Source organism: Grampus griseus, assembly GCF_964374135.1.
Source record: "Grampus griseus genome assembly, chromosome: 3".
Classification (NCBI taxonomy): Eukaryota; Metazoa; Chordata; class Mammalia; order Artiodactyla; family Delphinidae; genus Grampus; species Grampus griseus.
The window spans coordinates 172,590,457-172,612,843 of NC_139019.1; the positions used below are offsets into that span (position 1 = coordinate 172,590,457).

General features: G+C 60.1%; 2 protein-coding genes across 2 annotated transcripts in view; both read left to right on the forward strand.

Annotated features, from left to right (window-relative positions):
• SHC2 (SHC adaptor protein 2) overlaps positions 1-12,279 on the forward strand; it is a gene marked incomplete at its 5' end in the record, with an annotated part of 29,155 nt that extends 16,876 nt beyond the window's left edge. Inside the window, 9 exons of the mRNA XM_082652188.1 lie at positions 264-317; positions 446-497; positions 585-711; positions 1,909-2,065; positions 2,713-2,770; positions 5,649-5,792; positions 7,608-7,918; positions 10,821-10,954; positions 12,145-12,279. Of these exons, the coding sequence (XP_082508314.1) occupies positions 264-317; positions 446-497; positions 585-711; positions 1,909-2,065; positions 2,713-2,770; positions 5,649-5,792; positions 7,608-7,918; positions 10,821-10,949 (1,032 nt within the window). The 3' untranslated portion in view covers positions 10,950-10,954; positions 12,145-12,279. The remainder of the gene's footprint in view (positions 1-263; positions 318-445; positions 498-584; positions 712-1,908; positions 2,066-2,712; positions 2,771-5,648; positions 5,793-7,607; positions 7,919-10,820; positions 10,955-12,144) is intronic.
• Positions 12,280-19,116: 6,837 nt separating this feature from the next.
• On the forward strand, positions 19,117-20,388 carry C2CD4C (C2 calcium dependent domain containing 4C; the record flags this gene model as incomplete). Its single annotated transcript, XM_082652547.1, has 1 exon — positions 19,117-20,388. The coding sequence occupies exon 1, from the start codon at positions 19,126-19,128 to the stop codon at positions 20,386-20,388; it is 1,263 nt and encodes a 420-aa protein (XP_082508673.1). The 5' UTR covers positions 19,117-19,125.
• Positions 20,389-22,387: the final 1,999 nt, after the last annotated feature.

The window sequence follows — 22,387 nt, forward strand, 5'->3', positions numbered from 1 at the left end:
GTGAATGCCCACCAGCGCGGGGCGGGTTTGTCCTCCCGTGCGGCCGCGTGGCCGTGGGTCTCAGCGTCCTGCCCTGGCTGCGGGGCTGCCCGTCCAGTGGGGCTCTCGGTCATCCTGGCGTACTGTCGAGGGGATGGCTCATCCCCTCACCCCTGTCCTTCCGGCCCCCCCCTGTGGCCTTGGTCTAGTGACCGGCCGAGCCCCTGTCTCCTCCCCTGACCCTGAAGCGGCAGCCCCGTGACTGGTGGTCTCTCTTCGGCCAGATCATCGCCAGCCACCACATGCAGTCCATCTCCTTTGCGTCGGGGGGTGACACGGTAAGGCCGGGACTGGGGGTGGACTCCCGGCCCCTCTGTCCCCCCAGCCCCGAGACCCCCTGCCTGTGCCCATCGGTCCCACCCCCCGCGTTGCTGGGACTCCTCCGCCCGCTGCCCTCTCTCCCCAGGACATGGTGGATTATGTGGCCTACGTGGCCAAGGACCCCATCAACCAGAGAGGTGAGGCCCGCTGGGGGCGGGAGGGGCCCTTGGGCTGGAGCGCGTCAGCCAGCCGAGGCCCCGCTGATGCTGCGCCACGACCCCCAGCCTGCCACATCCTGGAGTGCTGCGAGGGCCTCGCCCAGAGCGTCATCAGCACCGTGGGCCAAGCCTTCGAGCTGCGCTTCAAACAGTACCTGCACAGCCCCCCCAGGGTTGTCGTGCCCCCGGGAAGGTACCGGCCTGCCCGCCCCGCCCCCCGCACCTCTGCCGGCCCTGCCCCTCCTCCCTGGGCGTGGATCCTTGTCCCCTCCCTGCTCTGTGCCCCTCGTGGCCCACGGCTCGACCACCAGGACCCCATTTCCGCATCTGTAAAGCTGGGATAACAACATCCCCACTCCCGGCTGAGGTGAGGGCTCAGGGAACTGGTTGGCGGGAGGTGGCCGTCATACTGTCGTCATTAGTCCGCACGGGGGTGGCTGGCGCTTCTGCAAAGGGCCGGACTGCACGCCCTGCTGTCTCAGCCATTGTGGCGGAAGACAGCCAAGGAGGATGTGTGAGCAGTCGACGGTGGGCTGTGTGCCAGCAGAACTTTATTTATGGACACCCCAAACTCTGAATTCCGTCTGACTTTCACATGTCATCAGATGGTGTTCTTTGGATGTTTTCTTAGCCATTTAACAGTTCTGCGGCGTAAAAGTGTAGAAACCGTCCTCGGCTCCTGGGCCGGCAGAGACAGGCAGTGGCCTGCGGTCGGCTATTTAAATATCTGGACAGACAGGAATTGGCTAGAATAAGTGGTGAAAAAATGAATTTGTTAGAAGTCCGATATGCACCGATGAGGGGCTGGCGTGCGCAGCTGGGCACGCCCCTGTGGCCCTCGCACGAGCTTGCACGCCCCTCGCACACGCACGCTGGGGCGGCCCCAGTCCCTCTCCTCCCCGGGCTGCAGGGCCCTCCTCTGGGGCCCCCACTGTGACCTGCTGTCCCTCCCTGACTGAGCGGCAGTCAGCGGCTTCCCGTCTTTTGCTCTTAGGAACCACACTTGCCTGGATGAGTCTCCATAGCATAAACTTCAAAGGCGCCATCCAGGGCCAGAGGGCGAGAGCATTTTCAATGCTGAGGGGTGTCACCACCCTAAGCCGTGGCTTCCGGGCTCTGGTGCAAGCCTGGCGTGGGCAAAGGGGGTGGAGACCAGCTTTTCTGAGGCCCTGCTTGGCCCAGCCAAAGCGCTGAGGCTCGTGCAGAGTCCCCTTTGATGGACAGAAAGGGGCACCCAGACCCTCCATCAGCAACGGTTCCTGGTGCCACCGCTCAGCTGATGGGGGGCGGTCAGGGTCCCTGGGCCTGGGGTCCTCGGCACCCTGTTGGGAGCCAGCCCCTTCCCCGTCCCGTGCTGGGGCCTGTGCTCCCACTGGCTCTGTGTCCGCAGGCTGACCGGGCCGGAGGATTCGGCCTGGGGGGACGAGGACGAGACAGAACACAGCTACTACAACCGCACTCCCGGGAAGGAACCGCCCCTGGGCGGGCTGGTGGACTCCAGGCTCACCCCCGCGCAGCAGCCCTGCGCCCTCGGGGCCCTTGGCCAGGTCAGCCTCTGGGACCTCGTGGGGAGGGTGTCCCGGGGGGCCTGACCCCCAGCCCCTCCTTCTGCTCCTGTCCTCCGGGATCCTAGAGGAGGGTCTCTTGTGCCGCCCCCACCTCCTTCCTCCCTCCCCAAGCTGCCCAGATCTGCTCGGCCCTATTCTTGACGCTTCAGACGGGATTCCCATCGCAGACATTGAGGAAATGGGTACAGCAGTGATTGAATCAGGGCTTCCAAGGAGGATAACGAGAACGTACCCCAGGGAGACTGACCAGCCCTGGTCAGGAGGATGTCCCTGAGGGCAGGGTTTGGGCTGGGCCCTGACGGGTCAATAGGCGTCGCCCAGGAGAGCAGTGCAGGGAAGGGCATCAAGGTGCAAGAGACAGCATGTGCCGGGGCAGGCGTTCCAAGTGGGGACGGTCCATGAGGCTGCAGCAGAGGTGTGTGGTGGGCGCACAGGCAGACGGAGGCCAGGGAGCGGGGGATGGGTTCAGAGCCGAGCTTCAAATCTGGCTTATAGGAGGGTTGGTGTGGGAGACCGGGGTGCTGTGCTGGGAAGAGGGGGTGCTACAGGCCAATCAGGAGGGTTGCCGTGGGAGATTGGGATCTGGGCTTGCACACTGCCGGAGGACCCCTTGCTCTCTTTTTCAGGGAGCATCTCCTGCTCGAAGAGACGCCCGAGGCCCGCAGTGGGACGTGGGCCCCTCAGGTACGGTCGGCTGCTCTCTGGGCTGTGGGGGGGGCCCAGCCCTCCCCCTGGGTCCCCGCCGCCCCTCACACTGCTTCCACTCTTTGGGTCACTCCACTTTCACCGGCGAGATTGTATTCCCTCCCCACGCTCTTAGAGATTTGACAGCGTCTGCTTTTTTTTTTTTTTCTGTGCAGACCAGTTTCCTTGTATTTTGGGCATAGGTACTGCATCTTGTGGTTCAAAGCACCAGAGTATAAAAAGGCATCCGGTGAAAAGTCAGTCTCCCTGCCCCATTTGTTTTATCCACCTCCCTAATCAGGTAACCGCTGTTAGTAGTTTCCATGTTTTTTCCAGAATTTTGCATGCACATTCAAACCAACTCAGACGTACATGGCTTTCCCCGGTTTTTAGACGGTGGCGTGCTATCTACCCCTCCACCTTGCTTTCCCCTCGTAACAACCCAGCTTGGAATCCTCCCCACGTCGGGGCACGGCAGTCGCCCCCCTTCTTTTTCACCACGGCATACTCCCTGCCACGTGAAGGGCCGTCCTCGCTCAGACATTTGGGCACTTTTCGCAGGTATTCGCCACAACAGCGTCCACCACTCAGCTCTGTTCAAGGGCCTCCGTAGAATCCGTACCTGGGACAGTGGCCGCTGTTCCATGTGATACAGGTCACACAGCTGCCCTTTCGATTTACATTCCCACCAGGTATCATGAGCTTTTAACACAATGGTAGAGTTTTCAGCCATTTAAATGTTAACGTTATACGACATTTACAGTGACAGAGAAGGCTAAAATCCCCTTTGCCCCAGCTCCGAGGTCGTGACCTCACCCCCCTGGCACTTCTGTGTCTCCTTTCAGCCTTTATTACCCACAGGCCCCCAAAGAAGTCAGGACCCCGAGGCAGGCTGCGGACACCTTCGGTCTCTCTGGGGCTCTGGCTGTGTCCGTGTGCTCTTCTGAACGGCTGTGTGCTAGTCCCCTGTCCTTGGAGTTGCTTATTGACGTGGCCCCCTCTTGATGGGTGGCAGACCCCTTGGGCCCCCCCGTGTGTCCCTCCCACGGATGCTGAGCTGTGGATGGAGTGCACACGTCAGCCACGGGAGGGAGGCTGCCGAGTGGCTCCCCCATGTGGCCGGGAAGTGTGTTTTCCCACCAGCCCTGCTGCGGCTGCCTCTTCCCTCACAGCCGTGCTGACATGTGTTGGGCTTTTTTTTTTAGATCTTCCCAAACAATCTGGGCATTTCACTGCCGAGCATCAGAACCCTACTGGCTCCCGGAGCTTGTGGTTAAAGAACACGCGTGGCATTGGGTGCCCAGCAGGTGCCCAGCCGTCATCTGGCCCTGGTCAGCTATTTCTCTGGGACATGGGCTGACTCCCAGGGCTCACTAGCATTTCCTACCCCTGAGCCTTTGCACATGATGTTATCACTTCTTATCATGCCTTTCCCAAGTCTCTGGCCAAGAACTCCTACCAATATGTCAATGCCCCAGCTCCAATGCCCAGAAATTTTCTCTCTTTGGACTCCTGCAACCCAGGTTTCTTCCTTCTTACTTCACCTTGATTATAAGAGGCCGGGAGAATCTGTGCCTCCTCTGTGAAGACTGGGAAGCCTGGGCTGAGGCCCCTCGGCCCCCATCAACCACCCAGGGCGGTTTCATCTTCACCCCTACTTGTGAGGAAGCTACTCCCATTCTCTCCATTTTGCAGAGGAGGAGACTGAGGCACTGAGAGGTGACCTTACTTGCTCATGCCCACAGAGGGTGGAGCCGATGTATGAGCCCAGGTGTCTGCGAGGGTTAAGGATATAATTGGCATAAAGCAGAGATCGTGGCTGCGGGCCCTTGGGCTGCATTTGGCCACAGTGTATTATTCAAAGGCCATTATTTCCCTGCCAATGATTAAAAATGGAGACGTTTAGAAATGGATTGACACTTCTGGGGAAAAAAAAATACACACGTGTCCTTTGAACGTAGGAAAAGATGCTGAACCTTGCTCAGAATAAGAGAAATGGAAATTAAGTTCCCCCAGGATGCCATTCTCACCTACCGCGTCAGCGAAAATCCAACAGTCTGATAATACACGGTGGTGAGGCCTTGGGAACAGGGCAGAGGCAAACTGGTGAGGATCCAGCAGATCTGGACCGAGGTGCTGAGGGACCCGGGGAGAAACTCCACCGAGGATACCTTTTCATGGTGGTGTGGCTTTTGAACCATGTGAATGCTTTATACATTCAAAAACAAAACTGAGGAAACAAAAGAAAGGAAAGCCTAAAATAGAACGGAAGCAAACAAATGACCTGACCATGTATCATGTTGATAACATAATTACAGGGAGAAGAGAATTTTATTGTTATTATTTTTTGCGGTATGCGGGCCTCTCACTGTTGCGGCCTCTCCCGTTGCGGAGCACAGGCTCCGGACGCGTAGGCTCAGCGGCCATGGCTCACGGGCCCAGCCGCTCCGCGGCACGTGGGATCTTCCCGGACCGGGGCACGAACCCGTGTCCCCTGCATCGGCAGGCGGACTCTCAACCACTGCGCCACCAGGGAAGCCCTGTTATTATGTTTTAAACGTGGAGATTTAACATAAACATTGGGGTTCCTGCCTTCCCTTGAAACTGGGAAGCTCTGGTCCCCTGGCCGCTTTCCTGCCTGGCAGACAGGCGTAGGTGTGTGGGGGGGGCTGGGGGCGCGGCTCCCCGTGACCTCCGCGTCTGCACAGCCCCCGCGCCGGGCTGGGCTTTTATGCGGTTTTTCACTCCTAACCCTGCTGTGCAAAAGGGCGGGGCTTCCCTCCTGGAGGGAGACAGGTGTGGGCGGGGCTGCCCTCCAGGGCCCTTGTCCTTGGGGTCCCCCGGCTGACCCCACCCCACTCCGGCTCCCCAACCCCAGCCCCGCCCGGGGATGGCTACGTGCAGGCAGACCCGCGGGGCCCGCGAGACTACGAGGACCACTTGTACGTCAACACGCAAGGTCTGGACGGCCCGGAGACCCTGCAGCCTGAGGACAGCCCCAAGAAGGACCTGTTCGACATGAGTAAGTGGGGGCGAGCCAGCCTGCTGGAGGAGGCCGGGCCCGAGCAGCCCGTGGCCTGATGGGAGATGCCCTGCGTCCTCCCCTTGGGACTTCTCCCCAGGTTATAGGGTTGGGGTGGGGAAGTGTGCATCCTATGGTACTTCCTCCTCGGTGGGACCCTCCAGTCTCTTGAGGGTAACCCAGCTCCCTCTCTATGGGGGAAGAGTGTGATGGGGGGCGTTCAGGCGTCTCTTCTCTGTGGGACGCCTCAGTCTGCAGGAGGCCTAGCTCCCCATCTCTGGGTCTTCCCAGTCTGATGAGGGAGTTTAAGCTCCCTCTTCATGTGACTCCATGGTCTGAGGGAGGAGGCCCAAGCCCCTTAAAATGGAAATCCCAGCCTAATGGGGAGCCCCCAGTCTGAGGAGGTAGGCCTAATCCACACCTTGATAAAGTGACTAGCTGATGGTGGAGGCCAGTCCTTCTTCCCTCTGGGATGCCCCAGCCTGAGGGAGGGCTCAGCCTGATGGAGGAGGTTTGGGTCCAAAATCCACTCCTTTCCCACAACATCAATATTATTTATTTATTTGTTTGTTTATTTATTTTTTTCTGAGTTGCTGCACGCGGGCTTTCTCTAGTTGCGGTGAGCGGGGGCTACTCTTCGTTGGGTGCGCAGGCTTTTCATTGCGGTGGCTTCTCTTGTTGCGCAGCATGGGCTCTAGGCGCGTGGGCTTCAGTAGTTGTGGCTTGCGGGCTCTAGAGCGCAGGCTCAGTAGTTGTGGCGCACGGGCTTAGTTGCTCCGTGGCATGTGGGATCTTCCCGGACCAGGGCTCAAACCCGTGTTCCCTGCCTTGGCAGGCGGATTCTTAACCACTGCGCCACCAGAGAGGCCCTGGAAATGTCTTCCTTCACAGTTTGCAAAGCCTCCTTCCCTCCACCGACAACTCGATTTCTTGTCATTACAGTAGTGACATGACACCTGCACCTGCTGTGGCCCTGCTGGCCCCCACAGCAATTTCAGATGGGAGAGGAGGTGCTCCGGGTGTGAACTCCTTCTGAGGCAGGCTGTCCCCTCGGGTGACCAGCCAGATGGTCCAGCAACCCCAGTGGAGAAAGTGATGCTTGTTGCCAGGCACCCATTAGAAATCCTGGGGTTGCCTCTGATTTGCCCTCCTTGGGTCATGTGCTCATCCCCCAGCCAATCACTAGGCCAGGGGTGCGAGATGAATATGCTGATTGGCCAGGACTGGTCACATGTCCTGGGAGCGGGAGGCTGGGTCAGCTTCCCCTAGGTCACTGGAGGAGTCAGGGAGGAGTGATCCGGAGGGACCAGAAGTGGAAGGAGGGTGGAGGCAGAGCACAGACACGCCAGGGCAGGGGTCAGGGCTGCGACTGCACTCCAGGGTGTTTGAGCTATGCGGCCACATCTCAGAGAGGGTGACGGGCTTGCACAGTGTCACAATGGTGCCTGCTGGGAGCCTTAGGAAACTTAGGAAGACCATCCGGAGCTTTTCCATTAAGAGTTTGGAAAAGAAAGGGATGCCCGCTGCCTACCACCGAGGTGGAGCATGTAGTGGAGGCCCTGGCCAGTGCGGTCAGACGAGCTGCTGAAACAAGAGGCATAAACACTGGGAAGGAAGCCAGTGTAACAGGACAAGAAAAAGAAGTAGGTGTGCACCTTGGAAAGAAAGACATGCTCGTTCTTTGCACATGCTTAGAAAATCCAAGAGAATATATTGCGTTACTAATAGAACCAATAAAAGGTGAAGGAGCAGGTCCCCTCAGCCCAGGCCCCTCCCTCCCCCCCCCTCCGCCTCCCGCACGGTCTTCGCCCACAGGACCCTTCGAGGATGCCCTGAGGCTGCACGAGTGCTCCGTGGCCGCGGGTCCGGCGGCAGCCCCCCTTCCCGTGGAGGACCAGTGGCCCAGCCCGCCGACCCGCCGGGCCCCCATCGCCCCCACGGAAGAGCAGCTGCGGCAGGAGCCCTGGTACCACGGCCAGATGAGCCGTCGGGCGGCGGAGAAACTGCTTCGAGTGGACGGGGACTTCCTTGTGCGGGACAGCGTCACCAACCCGGGGCAGTATGTCCTCACCGGCATGCACGCAGGGCAGCCCAAGCACCTGCTGCTCGTGGACCCCGAAGGCGTGGTAAGGTGGGCGTGGGGGCGGGGCAGGGGTGGGGAGGGGGCCGGAGGCTGCGTGGGGTGGGGTTGGGGTGGGGGGCCTGGGGCAGGTGTGGAGCCGGGCTGGGCAGGGAAGGGACCTGGCCTCTCCCCTCAGCCCAAGGCCCAGGGCGCCCGCCTTTTAAGCGCCCTTTAGGTGTAATGAAGTACGTTTCAGATTACAGAGCCCTTTACTCTGTTTCCCTTTACCAGGTATTTTAGAATTACAAAGTATTTTGCAGTTTTAGAAGACTTTTAGGTTTTAGGAAGGACTTCCCAGTCTATAAAGCATTTAGAGGGGTTACAAAACCTTTTCCAATCTCAAGGCCTTTTAGGACTTACGAAGTACCATATTCCATCATTTGCGAGGTGCACTTTTTCCCCCCACATTCTATCATTGCTAACGCATCTTGCAAACAGTGATGTCTTTGAGCGATAAATTTGGTCGTTTCAATTTCTAACGTATCTGAGGGTTCACAAAGCACGTCTCCATTTACAAGGAGTTTCAGGGCCTGCAAGTTACGGAATTGCTTCAACCCTCTGGTACACACTTTCCTCTCATTTTGACATCTCTGAAGTCTTGATTTTTTTTTAAACCATCAACTGCATCACTGTTTTTTTTTTGCGGTATGCGGGCCTCTCACTGTTGCGGCCTCTCCCGTTGCGGAGCACAGGCTCCGGACGCGCAGGCTCAGCGGCCATGGCTCACGGGCCCAGCCGCTCCGCGGCATGTGGGATCTTCCCGGACCGGGGCACGAACCCGCGTCCCCTGCATCGGCAGGCGGACTCTCAACCGCTGCGCCACCAGGGAAGCCCAACTGCATCACTTTTATCATGCCTGAACTTGGAGGTTTTCTCCTCTCCTTGTGGCACATAAATTGTGAGGCATCTTGCAGCTGCCTTGAGTCAGTGAGGTCTGGCATATTCTATAGCTCCTAAAGCATCTTCGGGTTTACAAGGCATTTTCCGATCTACAAGGCGTGCTAGGGTTTTGAAGGGTTTTCCGTTGTCCGAGGGCCTTGGGCTTTGTGCTGTTTCCCTGGTGAGGAGCGTGGGGTGTTAAGGGCCTTCTCGGAGTTTAGCAAGTGCTTTTACCACCTTCAGCTGAATCCTCGGCGCCGCCCCGGGGGGCCGCGTGCGCTCCGTGCCCTATACGGGGCACACGGGGGTGGCGACTGTGTGGCCTGGCCCAGGTGGGGCCACGGCTCCAGGCCCCTGTTCTGTCAGTTCCCCGAGCCACCTCCTCACTCGTGTCTGATCACAGCGTTCACAGCTGTGACCTCAGCCTGGCGTGCCGTCAGCCCTCCCCCAGGCCTAATTCCCTCTCGGGTAAACAGATCTCCAGGATGAGAGACGCTATAAAAGCTTCAGAACCTCCTTACGTACTTGGTTAACATGCAGGTTCCCAGGTCCTGTCCCCAGTGCCTGGGAAATAGGTGGTTTGCCGTGGGCCCAGGCATGTGCATTGCCAGCCCGCTCCCCTGGTGATTTGTGCCCAGCGAGTCTGGCATCGCCCATGAATGTCTGGCAGCTGGCGGCCAGCGGGTGTGTGTTGCGTCCAGGTCTATACGTAGGATGCTAAGATTTTCTCATTCTAAGATGCAGGTGGCTTTTAGATTTGGTGGTTCTGATTTTCAGATCCATGTCTACAAGATTCCTGGCGGGTATTCATTTCCTAGTACTGCCCTCCCAAATGATCACCAACCGGGCAGCTTGAAACCACAGAGATGTATTCTCTCCCAGCTCTGGAGGCCAGACGTCTGACACCAAGGCGTTGGCCGGGCTGGTTCCTTCTGAGGCTCTGAGGGAGGATTGGGTTCAGGCCTCCCCCTCAGCATCTCATGGTTGCCGGAAATTCTTGTTCTCTGGTTTGTGGACACATCACCCCAGTCACCGCCTCTGTCTTCTCGTGGCCCCTCCCTGTGTCTCTGTGTCCAAGCTTTTTCTCTTCTTATAAGGACGCCGGTCACTGGATTTGTGGCCACCTGAGTAATCCAAGATGAACTCATCCTTTTTTACTCTTTTTTAAAATTAATTTTTTAATTGAGGTATAGTTGATTTACAATGCTGTATTAATTTCTGCTATACAGCCAAGTGACTCAGTTATACATACGTATATACATTCTTTCCTATATTCTTTTCCATTATGGTTTTCCCAGAATATTGAATATAGTTCCCTGTGCTATACAGTAGGATCTTGTTATCCATTCTATGTATAATAGCTTGCATCTGCTAATCCCAAACTCCCAATCCATCCTTCCCCCACCCCGCTCCCCCTTGGCAACCACAAACCTGTTCTCTATGTCTATGAGTCTGTTTTTGTTTTGTAAATAAGTTCATTTGCATCATATTTTAGATTCCACACAGAAGTGCTATCATATGATATTTGACTTTCTCTTTCTGAGTTACTCCACTTAGTGTGATAATCTCTAGGTCCGTTCACGTTGCCGCAAATGGCGTTATTTCATTCTATTTTATGGCCGAGTAGCATTCCGTTGTACCTGTGGACCACATCTTCCTTATCCATCAAGGTGAACTCATGTTAATCACATCTGCAAAGAGGCCTGTTCCAAACAACAGCCCATTCACAGGTTTCAGGGGTTAAGATGTAGACATATACTTGGGGTGGGGGCACCATTCAACCCGCTACAGGAAGCGTGGCCCCGGAGTGCCGGTGCTTTTGGAGCCTGTGTCCACACGTAGCTCTGGAATTCTGAGGCTGATTCTGTGGTTGAAGTCTCTGACCCAGCGGTTCTCAGCCTTGAGTGCGAGCTATCGGAGGGCTCGTGAAGACGCAGCTCCCCGTCAGCAGGTCTGGGGCTGGCCCGAGAGTTTGCCTCTCCGACAAGCTCCTGGTGGTGGTGATGCTGAGGCCTCTGGCCCCACAGGTGCGGACGAAGGACGTGCTCTTCGAGAGCATCAGCCACCTGATCGACTACCACCTGCAGAACGGGCAGCCCATCGTGGCCGCCGAGAGCGAGCTGCACCTGCGTGGTGTCGTCAGGCGGGAACCCTGAGCCAGGTGCGTCCGGCCCCGTGGGCTCCCAGCCCCCATTGCCAGATTTTTCTCATCTTAAACACTAAGGTGCACACGCCACATAATTCACCCACAACTCAGTGGCTTTCTGAGTTGTGCCACCTTCCCCCATCTAATTCCAGAACATTCCATCACCCCCAAAGGAAACCTGTCCCCATCAGCAGTCACGCTCGGAGTTGTTTAGGGTAACTCTGTGTTTAACTGGGGGTAAAAAGCCCCCAGAGGAGGTGGGTCTGGCGGGGCTGGAGTGTGAGGCGAGGTGGGTGGGTGAGAAGGTCCACCTGCGCCTGTCACTTCTGGAACCTCGGGAAGTCTTGAGTGGGTGAGGGACAGGCAGGTCTTGGTGATTCCAGGGCCTCTCTGGTTGAGGGGGGGGGGGCTAATGTGAGGTGGGGGCCTGGCCAGGCAGGGGAGGATGCGGCCGAGCTGGGGCGCAGAGGGGTCTGGGTGGCAGCCACAGTCTTTGGGGAGCAGACAGAGGCAGGACCCGGGGATGCAGGGAAGCTGGGAGCCGGGGGCTCAGCTCGCAGAGGGAAGGGGTTGGTGGAATTTCCCCAAAGGCTGAGAGGCGCTTGTGGGCCAGGTTGGGCTGCTCTCCGGTCCCCATGACAACAGTCTCTTTCTGCCTCCTTCCCCACTCAGCACTGGCCTGCTCCCTGCCCCCAGCCAGGCCTCGGCCACCACCGCAGGCAGAGACAGGATTCCCAATCTGGGGCAGGGCTCCAGGGATGGGGGTGGCCTGTGGAACACCTGAAACGATCTGCGGCACCGTGGGGCTGTGTGTGTGCACGTGCCGGGGTCTGACCTGCTTCCCTTCTACTCCCTGAGTTGTTTGTGACCCGAGAAGCAACACCGATGGCGGTAATCACAGGTGCTAACGCAGCAGCTGTTGCGTCCAGGCCCTGAGCTCATCCCTTCTCCACATCTTCACTGACTCCCAGGCACCGCTGACAAAGGCACTGTTAATAGCGTTCTCAGCAGCACAGAGAGGTTAAGGGACTACCCTAGGTCACACAGCAAGACCACGGAGGAGCTGGGACTCGAACCCTGGCCCTCAGCCTGAGGCTTGACGCTGGCTCACTTTGCTGCCTTGTAACTGAGGTCTCTGACACCTGAAGCCGGGTCTCCGGTTGCTGTCTCTGCTGAGCCTTGACCTCTCCTTCTTTCTCCCCCAGGTTGTGGCTCTCAGCCTGTGGCTCCTTGTCCCCGCTCCCCCCGGATGGCCCTGTGGTGGCCTTAGGGGCCCTCAGCCTTTCTCTGGACCCTGGTCGGGCCGGAATCGCCGCTGTCTCTCCTTCCTCCGCGTGGGTCTCTGGAATCTTCCTTCTCCAGCTGGCCCTGGGCTGGGCTGGGTCAAGCCCGCCTGGAGACGGAGCCCACGACCCCTTTCTCCCACCGAGCCCTCTGCCTGCCGCCAGCCTTCACCTGGAGTGAGGGCACACATACCAAAGACAGAGCCTTTTCTCGCCTTTAAAGAAAGTATATCAGAAAGCAGCCCTCTATCTCGGAGCCCTGGCCCAGGTTCCTGATGGGGCAAGGAGGCACCGTTTCCTTTCCCGGCTGGACGTCAGCTCACCTCCCTGGAACCAGCAGGTCCCCAGTTCCCTGGCATGGAGACGGGTTCCTGTCCTGGCCGGGCTCAGATTTTCCACCTGAAAAATTAGTGCACAGTTGTCTTTTGGGGGGAGAATCGAGGTGCTTTGGGCCCTCAGGCCAGGGCAAATGCTGATGTGGAAGTGGGGGGCAGCCTTGGGATGATGGGGGGTATCCAGGCAACCCCAAGACAACTGACCCGGGTGGGGCTGGTTGTGAGGCCCCCGCCCTCCCAGCTGTCAACCTGCACTGGACACTTGGACTCTGTTTGTAATTAAACCTGGGAATGACCACGGGGCGCGTGAGCCGTCCTGCGCCTTACAAGGCCTTCTTGGGGTGGGGGTCTGGGTTCAGTCTCCTGGGGGGGAGAAGCCAAGGCAGCACCGGATTTGGCCTCCCCTGGCCCGGAGGAAGAGGGAGCCAGGCCCTGGCTGTGCCCCTGTTTGGGGGGGGGTGGCGAATCCCCTGACATTTCCCAGAACCTCAATCTTATCCTGAGACAAAGCACACTCCAGCTCCTCTGTCAAACATACCCCCAGCTTCTCTTTGGAAACACTCTATCTCCCAAATGCCAGAAACTTCTTCTGTCCTTCGAGATACCCCCAGATACCTGGCAAAAAGCTCTTTGTTTTCTTCTCCAAATAGCTCCTAACTTGTCCTGAAAGATGGCCTGACTTCTTGGTCTCCCAACGTCTCTCGTCCTCATTTTCCTAAGAAGGCCCCAGTTCTCTCTCAGGCCCCTTTATCGACCTCAAAGCCCCTACTTCTCCCGCGTGCCCAGCTCCCTGCTCTGGCACCCGACTCTCTTCTCCTGACCTTCCCTCACATGATTTCTACTTCCCAGGGAGACCCCCATCTCTCCCCAGGACCCTCCTTCAACTCCTCCCACAAACATGGAGGCATCCCTCCCAAGGAGGCACCCCAAGCCTCACCACAACCCTGCCAGGCTGGGCCACACCCCTACCCAGGGTCTGGCTCTGGGGAGGGGCTGTGCTTTCTCTGCTGTCAGCAGGCTCTGTCCCAGGCTGTGGGGGGACCTGGTAAGGGTGTGGGCAGTGAAAGCCACTCTGGTCTGCCTGTAACTAGGGGGGAAGCCATCAAAAGGCAGAGCCAGAAGGGGACTCTGATGCCATGTCTCTTACTTCAGAGATCTGGAGACAGAGCCACCAATCCACCCATCCATCCATCCACCCATCCACCCACCCATCCATCCACCCACCCATCCATCCACCCACCCATCCATCCACCCATCCATCCACCCACCCACCCATCCATCCACCCACCCACCCATTCATCCATCCACCCATCCATCCATGTATCCACTCACCTACCCACCCACCCATCCATCCACCCACCCACCCATTCATCCATCCACCCATCCATCCATGTATCCACTCACCTACCCACCCACCCATCCATCCATCCACCCACCCACCCATTCATCCACCCACCCATCCACCCATCCATCCACCCACCCACCCACCCATCCTTCCACCCATCCACCCATCCATCCACCCATCCACCCATCCACCCACCCATCCACCCATCCACCCACCCATCCACCCACCCACCCACCCACCCATCCATCCATCCACCCACCCACCCACCCATCCTTCCACCCATCCATCCACCCACCCACCCACCCATCCATCCATCCACCCATCCATCCACCCACCCACCCATTCATCCATCCATCCATCCATCCATCCATCCACTCACCTACCCACCCACCCATCCATCTACCCATCCATTCACCCATCCATCCATCCATCCACTCACCTACCCACCCACCCATCCACCCACCCATCCATCCACCCATCCATCCATCCATCCATCCACTCACCTACCCACCCACCCATCCATCTACCCATCCATCCACCCATCCATCCATCCATCCACTCACCTACCCACCCACCCATCCACCCACCCATCCACCCACCCATCCATCCACCCATCCATCCATCCATCCATCCACTCACCTACCCACCCACCCATCCATCTACCCATCCATCCATCCACTCACCCACCCATCCATCTGTCCATCCATCGTTCATCAGTCTACCCACCTATCCATCACACATCCATCCATCTAACTACCCATTCACCATTCATTTGTCCATCCATCCACACCCCCATCCTAATATCCTTTAATCTGCCTTCATGACCTCCTCTTGTCCACCTGCCAGGACCCCTGGTGGGTAATGGGGATGCAACGGGTGACCAAGACAGACCCGCTCTTGTGGAGTTTGTCAAATGACGTTAATTAGCAGGTCACTGCTAAGTGTCTGATGACAACCGTGGGAAGGGAAGTGCCCTGGAGCTTAGGGGCCCCAGGAAATCCAGGAGGATGAGCAGGGAGGCCCCGAGAGAGGAGGAGAGAGATCTGGGTGGAAGGGATGGTGTGTGCAAAGGCCCTGGGTGTGTGGAACACAACTTCTTCAGGAGACAGAAGGATGGCCAGAGCAGCTGGAAGGGAGATCAGAGGGGCGGTGGAGTGGGGGGCACAGCTGGGCAAAGCTTGGTGCCAGAGAGAGCCGCTTGGGGCCTTTTGAGCACAGAGGTGATAAGATTCCCAAGTGGGAATTAAGCTGTGGGGGACAGGATGGGACTGGGGGGTGGCAGGCAGAAAGGACCGGGTGGGGGGATGGGGGGGACTGTCAGATTCTGGAGGTTTGTAGGCCATTCATTCCTAGCTCTGGGTCCTCCGAGGCCCAGGTTCCCCTTCAAAGACTCTATCTAGCACCCCACCCCGGGCATGTGCTAAGAACTGCACAGACTTGGAATCCTGAACTTCTCCCCACTTTACAGATGAGGAAATAGAGGCTCTGAGGAATGAGGTCACTGCCAAGGCCACACCACTGGGAGGGGGCAGAGCCTGAATTCCAACCCCATCACCTCCCTATCCTGCTCCCTGAGTCGGGAAAGCCAGGCCTGGGGTGCCCCATGGTGACGGGGGCTGGGAGCCTGGGCCCCGCACAGCTAGCTCCTGCCCCATTCTACCTTCAGTTATTCAGTCAACAAACGCTGCTTGCCCCAGCTTTGCCCTCAGGGAAACTTGGGGAGGGAGGCAGTAGAGACGGGGGTTCAGACTCCACCATGCCGCCTTGGCCAGTAGCTCCCCTTCTCTGAACTGGGTGCCCTGTGGCTTGGGCCTCCCTTGCGCCTCAGCGTCCTGCTCTGTAAACTGGGGATGATGGCCCTCCCCCGACGCGGGCTACCCTGTGCCTTGTTGGGCCCGGGACCCTCCCGGGAGCTTGCAGACAGGCCTGCGCCCCCTTTTCCAGGGAAGAAGGCGGAGCTCAGAGGGGAGGCCACTGCTTGGAGTCAAATGGGCACCAGGTGGCCCCTCTGGACTGGAGCTCAGATCTCTTGCAAGCCACCTCCTGGTGCTTCCTCCCAGCCACCCTTAGGTCTGCCACCTCCCCCTCCCCATTCAGTGGGTCCCTCCACCCAGCATGAGGTAGAGGGGGCCCTCTCTCCAGCTTGAGCCTGCAGCCTGCAGCCTCCCCATTTCTGATTCCAAGAAGGCTGCTGCTGAGGGAGGGAGTCCTGGGGGTGCTGCCATGCCCATCAGCCGAGGGCTCTGTGGACCCGGAGAGGTTCCTGTTTACAGAAAGGGACATGGAGCTGGGCTCGGAGCTGAGCTGACCAGCTGGAAGGGCCCCTCCCAGGGTGGGGTCCCTGGCCCCACAGGGCAGGCCTTCGGGACCTTCCCCAGGTGCGTTCCCGCACCCCCCTGCCGTGCCTCAGTTTCCCCAAATGTGATGGGGTGGGGATAGGAGTGGGGCTTCCGGCTGAGCTGGACCGTGGTGGGGTCAGGTCCTAGGGCTCCTCCCCCACTGAGTCCCCTTCTTCACCGGTAGCAGCATCCGTGGAACCCACACTTAACTCACACGTTTCCGGTCCCCGTACTAAGCGTTTTGCAAATAGTACCTCGCCCTGTGGAATCTTCACTCTGACGCTGCAATTCAGGGGCAGGTGTTATGCCCATGGACTGCTGAGAACACAGAGGCACAGAGAGATTTGGACACTTGCCAGAAGTCACACAGCAGGAATAGTTGGCACCAGGATTTGAACCCAGATACAAGGCTCCGGACTAGCGTCCTGAGCTACTCAGCGCAGAGACCGGCACAGAATAAACTCACTGCCCTCCTCCCCCAACCCAGCTGGGAGGAAGACCCCGCTCCCAGCGAGGCGAGGGTGTGTGGGGAGCGAAGCCGCAGTACGCAGGCCGGCCTGTCATCAGGACGCCTGAGCCGGTCACCTCGCCATCCTGGGCGGTGGCTCGAGGCCCCTGAGGGGAAGAGCATTGTTCTAGGGTCACCCTTCCTACTGTGGCACTCCGGGCCCAGCAGGGGTGACTGACATCAACCGAGTAATTGCTCGAGGGTATTTTTCATGAGAGCTGAAGTTAAGGTTTCGTGGGCTCTGTTGGGCTGTGATGCGGGGCAGGCAAGGCAGGCTTCCTGGAGGTGGCAGTGAAGTGATGCATTCATTGGTATCTGCCTCCTTTGTCAGACTGTGTGGCCACGCCAGTGTTGCCCCCAGAACAAAGGGGGGCTCAATGTTTCCTGGGTGAGCAAAGTTGAGACAGGCCTCTTGAGGGAGCCTCACTTTCCCCATCTGGACAATGGGACGCTAAGCCCCACCTCACTCCAAGGTCAAGTGGAAGTGTTGGAGGGGCCTCTGTCCAGCTCCAGCTCAGTCTGCACCCCCCCCCCCCGTCTCCCCTTCTGCTGTTGAACCAACCGTCACTCCAGACCAGCCCCCATCCCAGCTCCAGCCACGACGATGCTCGGGGACATTTCTGGAAGAGAGGAGGCTCCTGGAATATGATAATTAAATAAGGTCTAGGCTTCCCCTGCTCTGCATCAGTCCTGGCAATACATTATCTTGCTGGACTTGGGACTGGTCACTCGGCCTTGGATTCCAGAAGAGGAAACTGAGCCTGGGAGGGAGGAAGGAGTGAGGACGAGGGGGGTTGAGGCCAGCAGATCACAAGGGTGGAGGGTGGAATCCCAAGACACGCTGTGGTCTCAGAGCTGCCAGGCCTGAGTCTCCTGGTCTTACCCTTGCTGGTTTAGCCATCTGTGAACTGAAGGGGGAGACTCTCTCCTTTCTCCCCGAATCACATTTGTCATGGGAGCCACCAAACCCACGGTTAGTATTTACCTGTGTATTTCTGTATTGGCGTCCTTCCGACCAGGACACATCGCAAAGCCGGCAGCTGCATGCCAGCCACAGCCATGTTCCCAGCGTCCAGTAGGTGCTCGATAAACATCTCTCCCATGAAGGAGCAGCGCCCTGGCCGGCTTCTCGGGTGTCTGCACTGAGCCGCGTCTCAGCGGCTAGCTCCTTGTTTCTGGAAAGAAACCTTCACCTTCCTCATGTGCAAACTGGAGACAGCCATAGGACGTACCCGCCGGTTTTTGTGGAATGAGTTGGGGGGAGGGCGCTGAGAGTCTGGAACTGAGAAAGCGCTCAGTAATAAATTCAGCTGCCGTTATTATTATTGCTGTTCTTTTACTCGTCAGCATAAGTCGGGAAGTGGCCCTCAGAGGAACTGAGGCAGGGGCCCGGGGTTTCGAGGGGCGTCAGCAAACCGCCACCACCTGCCTCCTTCCCCCCACCCCTTCAGTCCCCGAGTCCCCGCGAGGCTCCTCGGTTCTGCCCGCTGGGGGCTGCGCAGACCGCCCGCCCAGTCCCCGGGGCAAGCGAGGCGGGGGAGGAGGGCGGCCGTACTAGGAGGAATACGGCGGCGCGGCGGCCAGCTGGGCGGTTTCCCGCCGCCGCCGCCGCTGGTGAATGAGTCCGACTGCGCTGCCGCTGCCGCCCGACCGAGGCTGCGCCCGCGTCCCCGCGCCCCCAGCCTTTGCGCCGAGACCCCGGCGTGTCCGCGGACCAGCCAGCCTCGGCCACCGTCCCCGGGCAGGTGAGTTCGGGGCCCCGCCACGCTCCGCGGGGGCTGCTAGGACCCCACCCCCACCCCCAGCCGAGTCCCGCGGGGCGGGGTGGGGGAGAGGAGGGGAGGGGTCGGTTCGCCGCGCCGCCAGCCCGCAGACTCACCTCCTCTCCCTTCCCTCACCCCGGATGCCTGGACCCTCGGCCCGGGAGAAGCCACAGGTGGGTGGGAGCTTGGGGGGGGGGCGGAGCTGGGACACCCCAGGGTCCACCGTACGCCCCGGGGTGTCTTCCCCCTGGACTGAGCGCGGACCCCTTTAGAAAGCGCTTTGAGATCCTCAGAACGGGGGTGGGGGCGAGAGTGGAGCCGCAGTCCCCTGGGAGCTTCCCGAGAGTCAGCGCCGCCCCCACCTCCCGGGCCGGGCTTCGGCACTTGGAAGTTAAGCGCGATTCCTCTGGGGAGGGGAGGGGAGGGGCGAGCCCACCCCGCCGCTGTCCTGGGCCTCAGCGCCTTCTGACCCCGCTGGCCCCCTGCAGGGCTCCCCCCAACGGGTGCCGGGAGCCCCTCTTCCAGCCCCCGCGTGCAGGGGGGCTTGCAGCTCCCGACCCCCGCTTCTCTTCCCAGGCTCCGCAGATCCCTCCAGGCTCCTGCCTCCGCCCCGATGAAGAAAACCAACATGTGGTTCTTGGAGCGGCTTCGTGGGTCAGGGGAGAATGGAGCTACGGGGGGCGAGGGTGGGGACAGGGCCGCCAAGGGGCCCCTGTACAGCAACGTGCTCACGCCCGACAAGATCCCGGACTTCTTCATCCCCCCGAAGCTGCCCGCCGGCCCCACGGAGCCGGAGGCTCAGGCTGAGCTGGGGCCCTCGACCTCGGAGCAGAACCTGGCCTCTGCCGCGCCCCGCCGCGGCCCCCGGAGCCCCCGGCTGCCTGCCAAGCTGGCCGCCGAGAGCAAGAGCCTGCTGAAGGCGGCCACCAGGCATGTGATCCAGATCGAGAGCGCAGAGGACTGGACCGCCGAGGAGGCTGCCACCAACGCCGACCCCCAGGCCCAGGGGGCCATGTCGCTGCCCTCGGTGCCCAAGGCCCAGACGTCCTATGGCTTCGCCACGCTGGCCGAGAGCCCCCACACACGGCGCAAGGAGTCTCTGTTCCATAGCGAGCACGGGGCTCTGGCCCAGGTGGGCTCCCCGGGCACCCGGCGCCGTCGGGGGGGCGTCAAGGCCAACGGGGGCGATGGGGCGCCCAGGGAGGCCGGCGGTGCCCTCATGAGCCCCAGCCGCTGCGTCAGTGGCGGGGAGAGCGACACGGGGTCCTCGGCCGAGTCCTCGCCGTTCGGGTCCCCCCTGCTCTCGCGCTCCGTGTCGCTGCTCAAAGGGTTCGCCCAGGACAGCCAGGCCAAGGTGAGCCAGCTGAAGCACTCGGTGGGCCGCCACGGCTCCCCGTCGGCCGACGACAGCACGCCGGACACCAGCCCTGGGGCCCGGCGCCGCCTGGCCCGCAGGGCCACCCCGGAGCCCGGCCCCGAGCCCAGCGCGGCGCCCCGCGCGGAGCACGCTGTGCGCATAGGCCCGCGGGGCAGCGTGCGGCTGCTGGCGGAGTATGAGGCGGCCCAGGCCCGCCTGCGCGTGCGCCTGCTGGCGGCCGAGGGCCTCTACGACCGGCTCTGCGACGCCCGCAGCATCAACTGCTGTGTGGGCCTGTGCTTGGTGCCCGGCAAGCTGCAGAAGCAGCGCAGCACCATCGTCAAGAACAGCCGCCACCCCGTCTTCAACGAGGACTTCTTCTTCGACGGCCTGGGGCCGGCCAGCGTGCGGAAGCTGGCGCTCAGGATCAAGGTGGTGAACAAGGGCAGCAGCCTCAAGCGGGACACCCTGCTCGGGGAGAAGGAGCTGCCCCTGACCTCTCTGCTTCCCTTCTTGTAAAGGCCCCCACGCCCCCTCCCGCCGGCAGAGGAGACCCCGCCCCCACCCGGATCCGGCAGGGGAGGTGGTTTCCACTCAGGCTGCCCGGCCCTGATGCTGCAGCCCATGTTGGGGGTGTCCTGGGTCATGCTGTTTTCCAGAGGAGAAGGGAGGGGGCTGCCGGGGAAAAGAAGGGGTCAGCTTGCAGGGCTGAGGGTCCCCCTGTGCCCCAAGTTCCATGCCCCTGCCTCGCCCCTTCCTGAGTTCTGGAACCTGGGCCAGGAGGCAGCTAAGGCCGATCACAGACCCAGAGGCCGCCGGTCCTGAGGCCCAGTCATATCTTCTCCTCTGCTGCATGAGTGTCCTCCTGCCACCGGCCCGCCAGACCCTGCCCCCCGCCCCCCCAGAGATCAGGGCCAGGCCCAAGTTCTGCCCACGGTGCCCCTCGGGGCTGTGGGAGAATCCCCTCCTGGGGTGGGCTGGCTCTGGGCAGTCCTCGGTCCTCCCAGGCTCTGGAGGCAAGAGCCACGTCTGAGAGCCACTGCCTGGCAAAGACAGGCAGCCGTGGAGGAAGCCCCAGCAGATGAAAACGGGGGCAATTGCTCTCCTCCAGCCCCTCGAGCGAGACAGCCCTCGTGTCAGCTGTTTTCCTCCATCGCCTTCTCTACTCGGGACCCTGTGGCCCTGCTGGACGTTGGGAACTTCCCTCCCCTGGAGGGGTTGCTCAGAACGTGCCCAGAGAGCAGCGCCAGCCCGGGGGCCCCGTTCCTCCCTGGCCCCTGCCCCCTCCGGTGCATTACCCAGGAAGTGATGCCCAGTGACTGATGGCCTTGACGTTTACTCCACTCGTGTACATAGGTTTTGGTTAGGGTGGGTGGGACAAAGGGGAGGCTGGGGAGACCCTGGTTGTGGCTTTTCGTGCTGCTAAAACAGCTGCATGGGTTTAATTGTGTCAGTTTGTGGGTCCTTGAATGATTTCTGTGGAGGTTTCCTGCTCACCGAAACAGAAACGATACAGTTTGAAGCAGGGGCCAGGCAAGGCCAGCTCTGCCCCTTCACCTCTCCTGGGCTGCCTGCTGGGCGAGGATGGACCCGGCCAGTCTGTGGGGATCCTGGGGTGCCCCTCCCAGTCCAAACGTTGTCCCTCCTGGCTCTGGGTCTCCAGATCACCCTGGGGGAGGGATGAAGGAGCATGTTTCCCTCCAGCACCCCGGGGGACGGGGGGAGGAGCACGTGTTCCCTTCTGCACATGTGGTGAGACATACCTGTGCACCCTTGAGGCCGAGAACGAAAGCCCTTGGCACTAGGGTCCCTTGCTGTGCCCCCTCCGGCCTCTGTCCTGGGCCTGCTCCCTTAGGCCCTCTGCTCCGGGGGGCCACCGGGCCAGGCCTGTGGGTGGAGGGGGCAGACAGCCCTGCATGGAGTGAGATGCTCGGACTTTCAGCCCCCTTCTCTGACCCTGCCCGCTCACATCCCCGGCTTTCCTTCTGGGGGCCCCCGTTTTATAGGCCCCTGCACTGTTTGACATCTGTGTTTGAAACTGACTGTGGGTATATCTTTAAGACAACCTCCCCCAAGTGTTTGTTTATAGCTGCTGTTTTTAGTGCAATAAAGGTGTTCCAGGGATGCGGGGGCGGAGATCTGCTGGCTTTGCTGTTTAATAACAAGAGAAGAGTTTTGTCTTGAATTCCAGGGAGGGTGGCGGGAGCCTTCAGGATGAGCGAGGCCCTCCCCACCCAGCCTTTTCGAGCCTCTGGGCCTCTCCTGCTTGGGGTGGAGGCAAGGAAGCGAGACTGCAGCAGGGCAGGGACCCCCAGGCCCTGTTAGGAGGACATGAGACGTTCATCCCGCAGGTGTGCGTGAGAGCGCTGCTCTCGCCCCGCCAGGGCCGCGAGCATCCCACCTCATAGGTGTGGAGACCCCGCCTTTCAGTCACCCTCCCGAGGCAGCCTGGCCCAGAGCCGGGATGTGAATCCGCACCCTCACCGCAGCCACCGGGGAGAGCCATGCCAGGATCGGC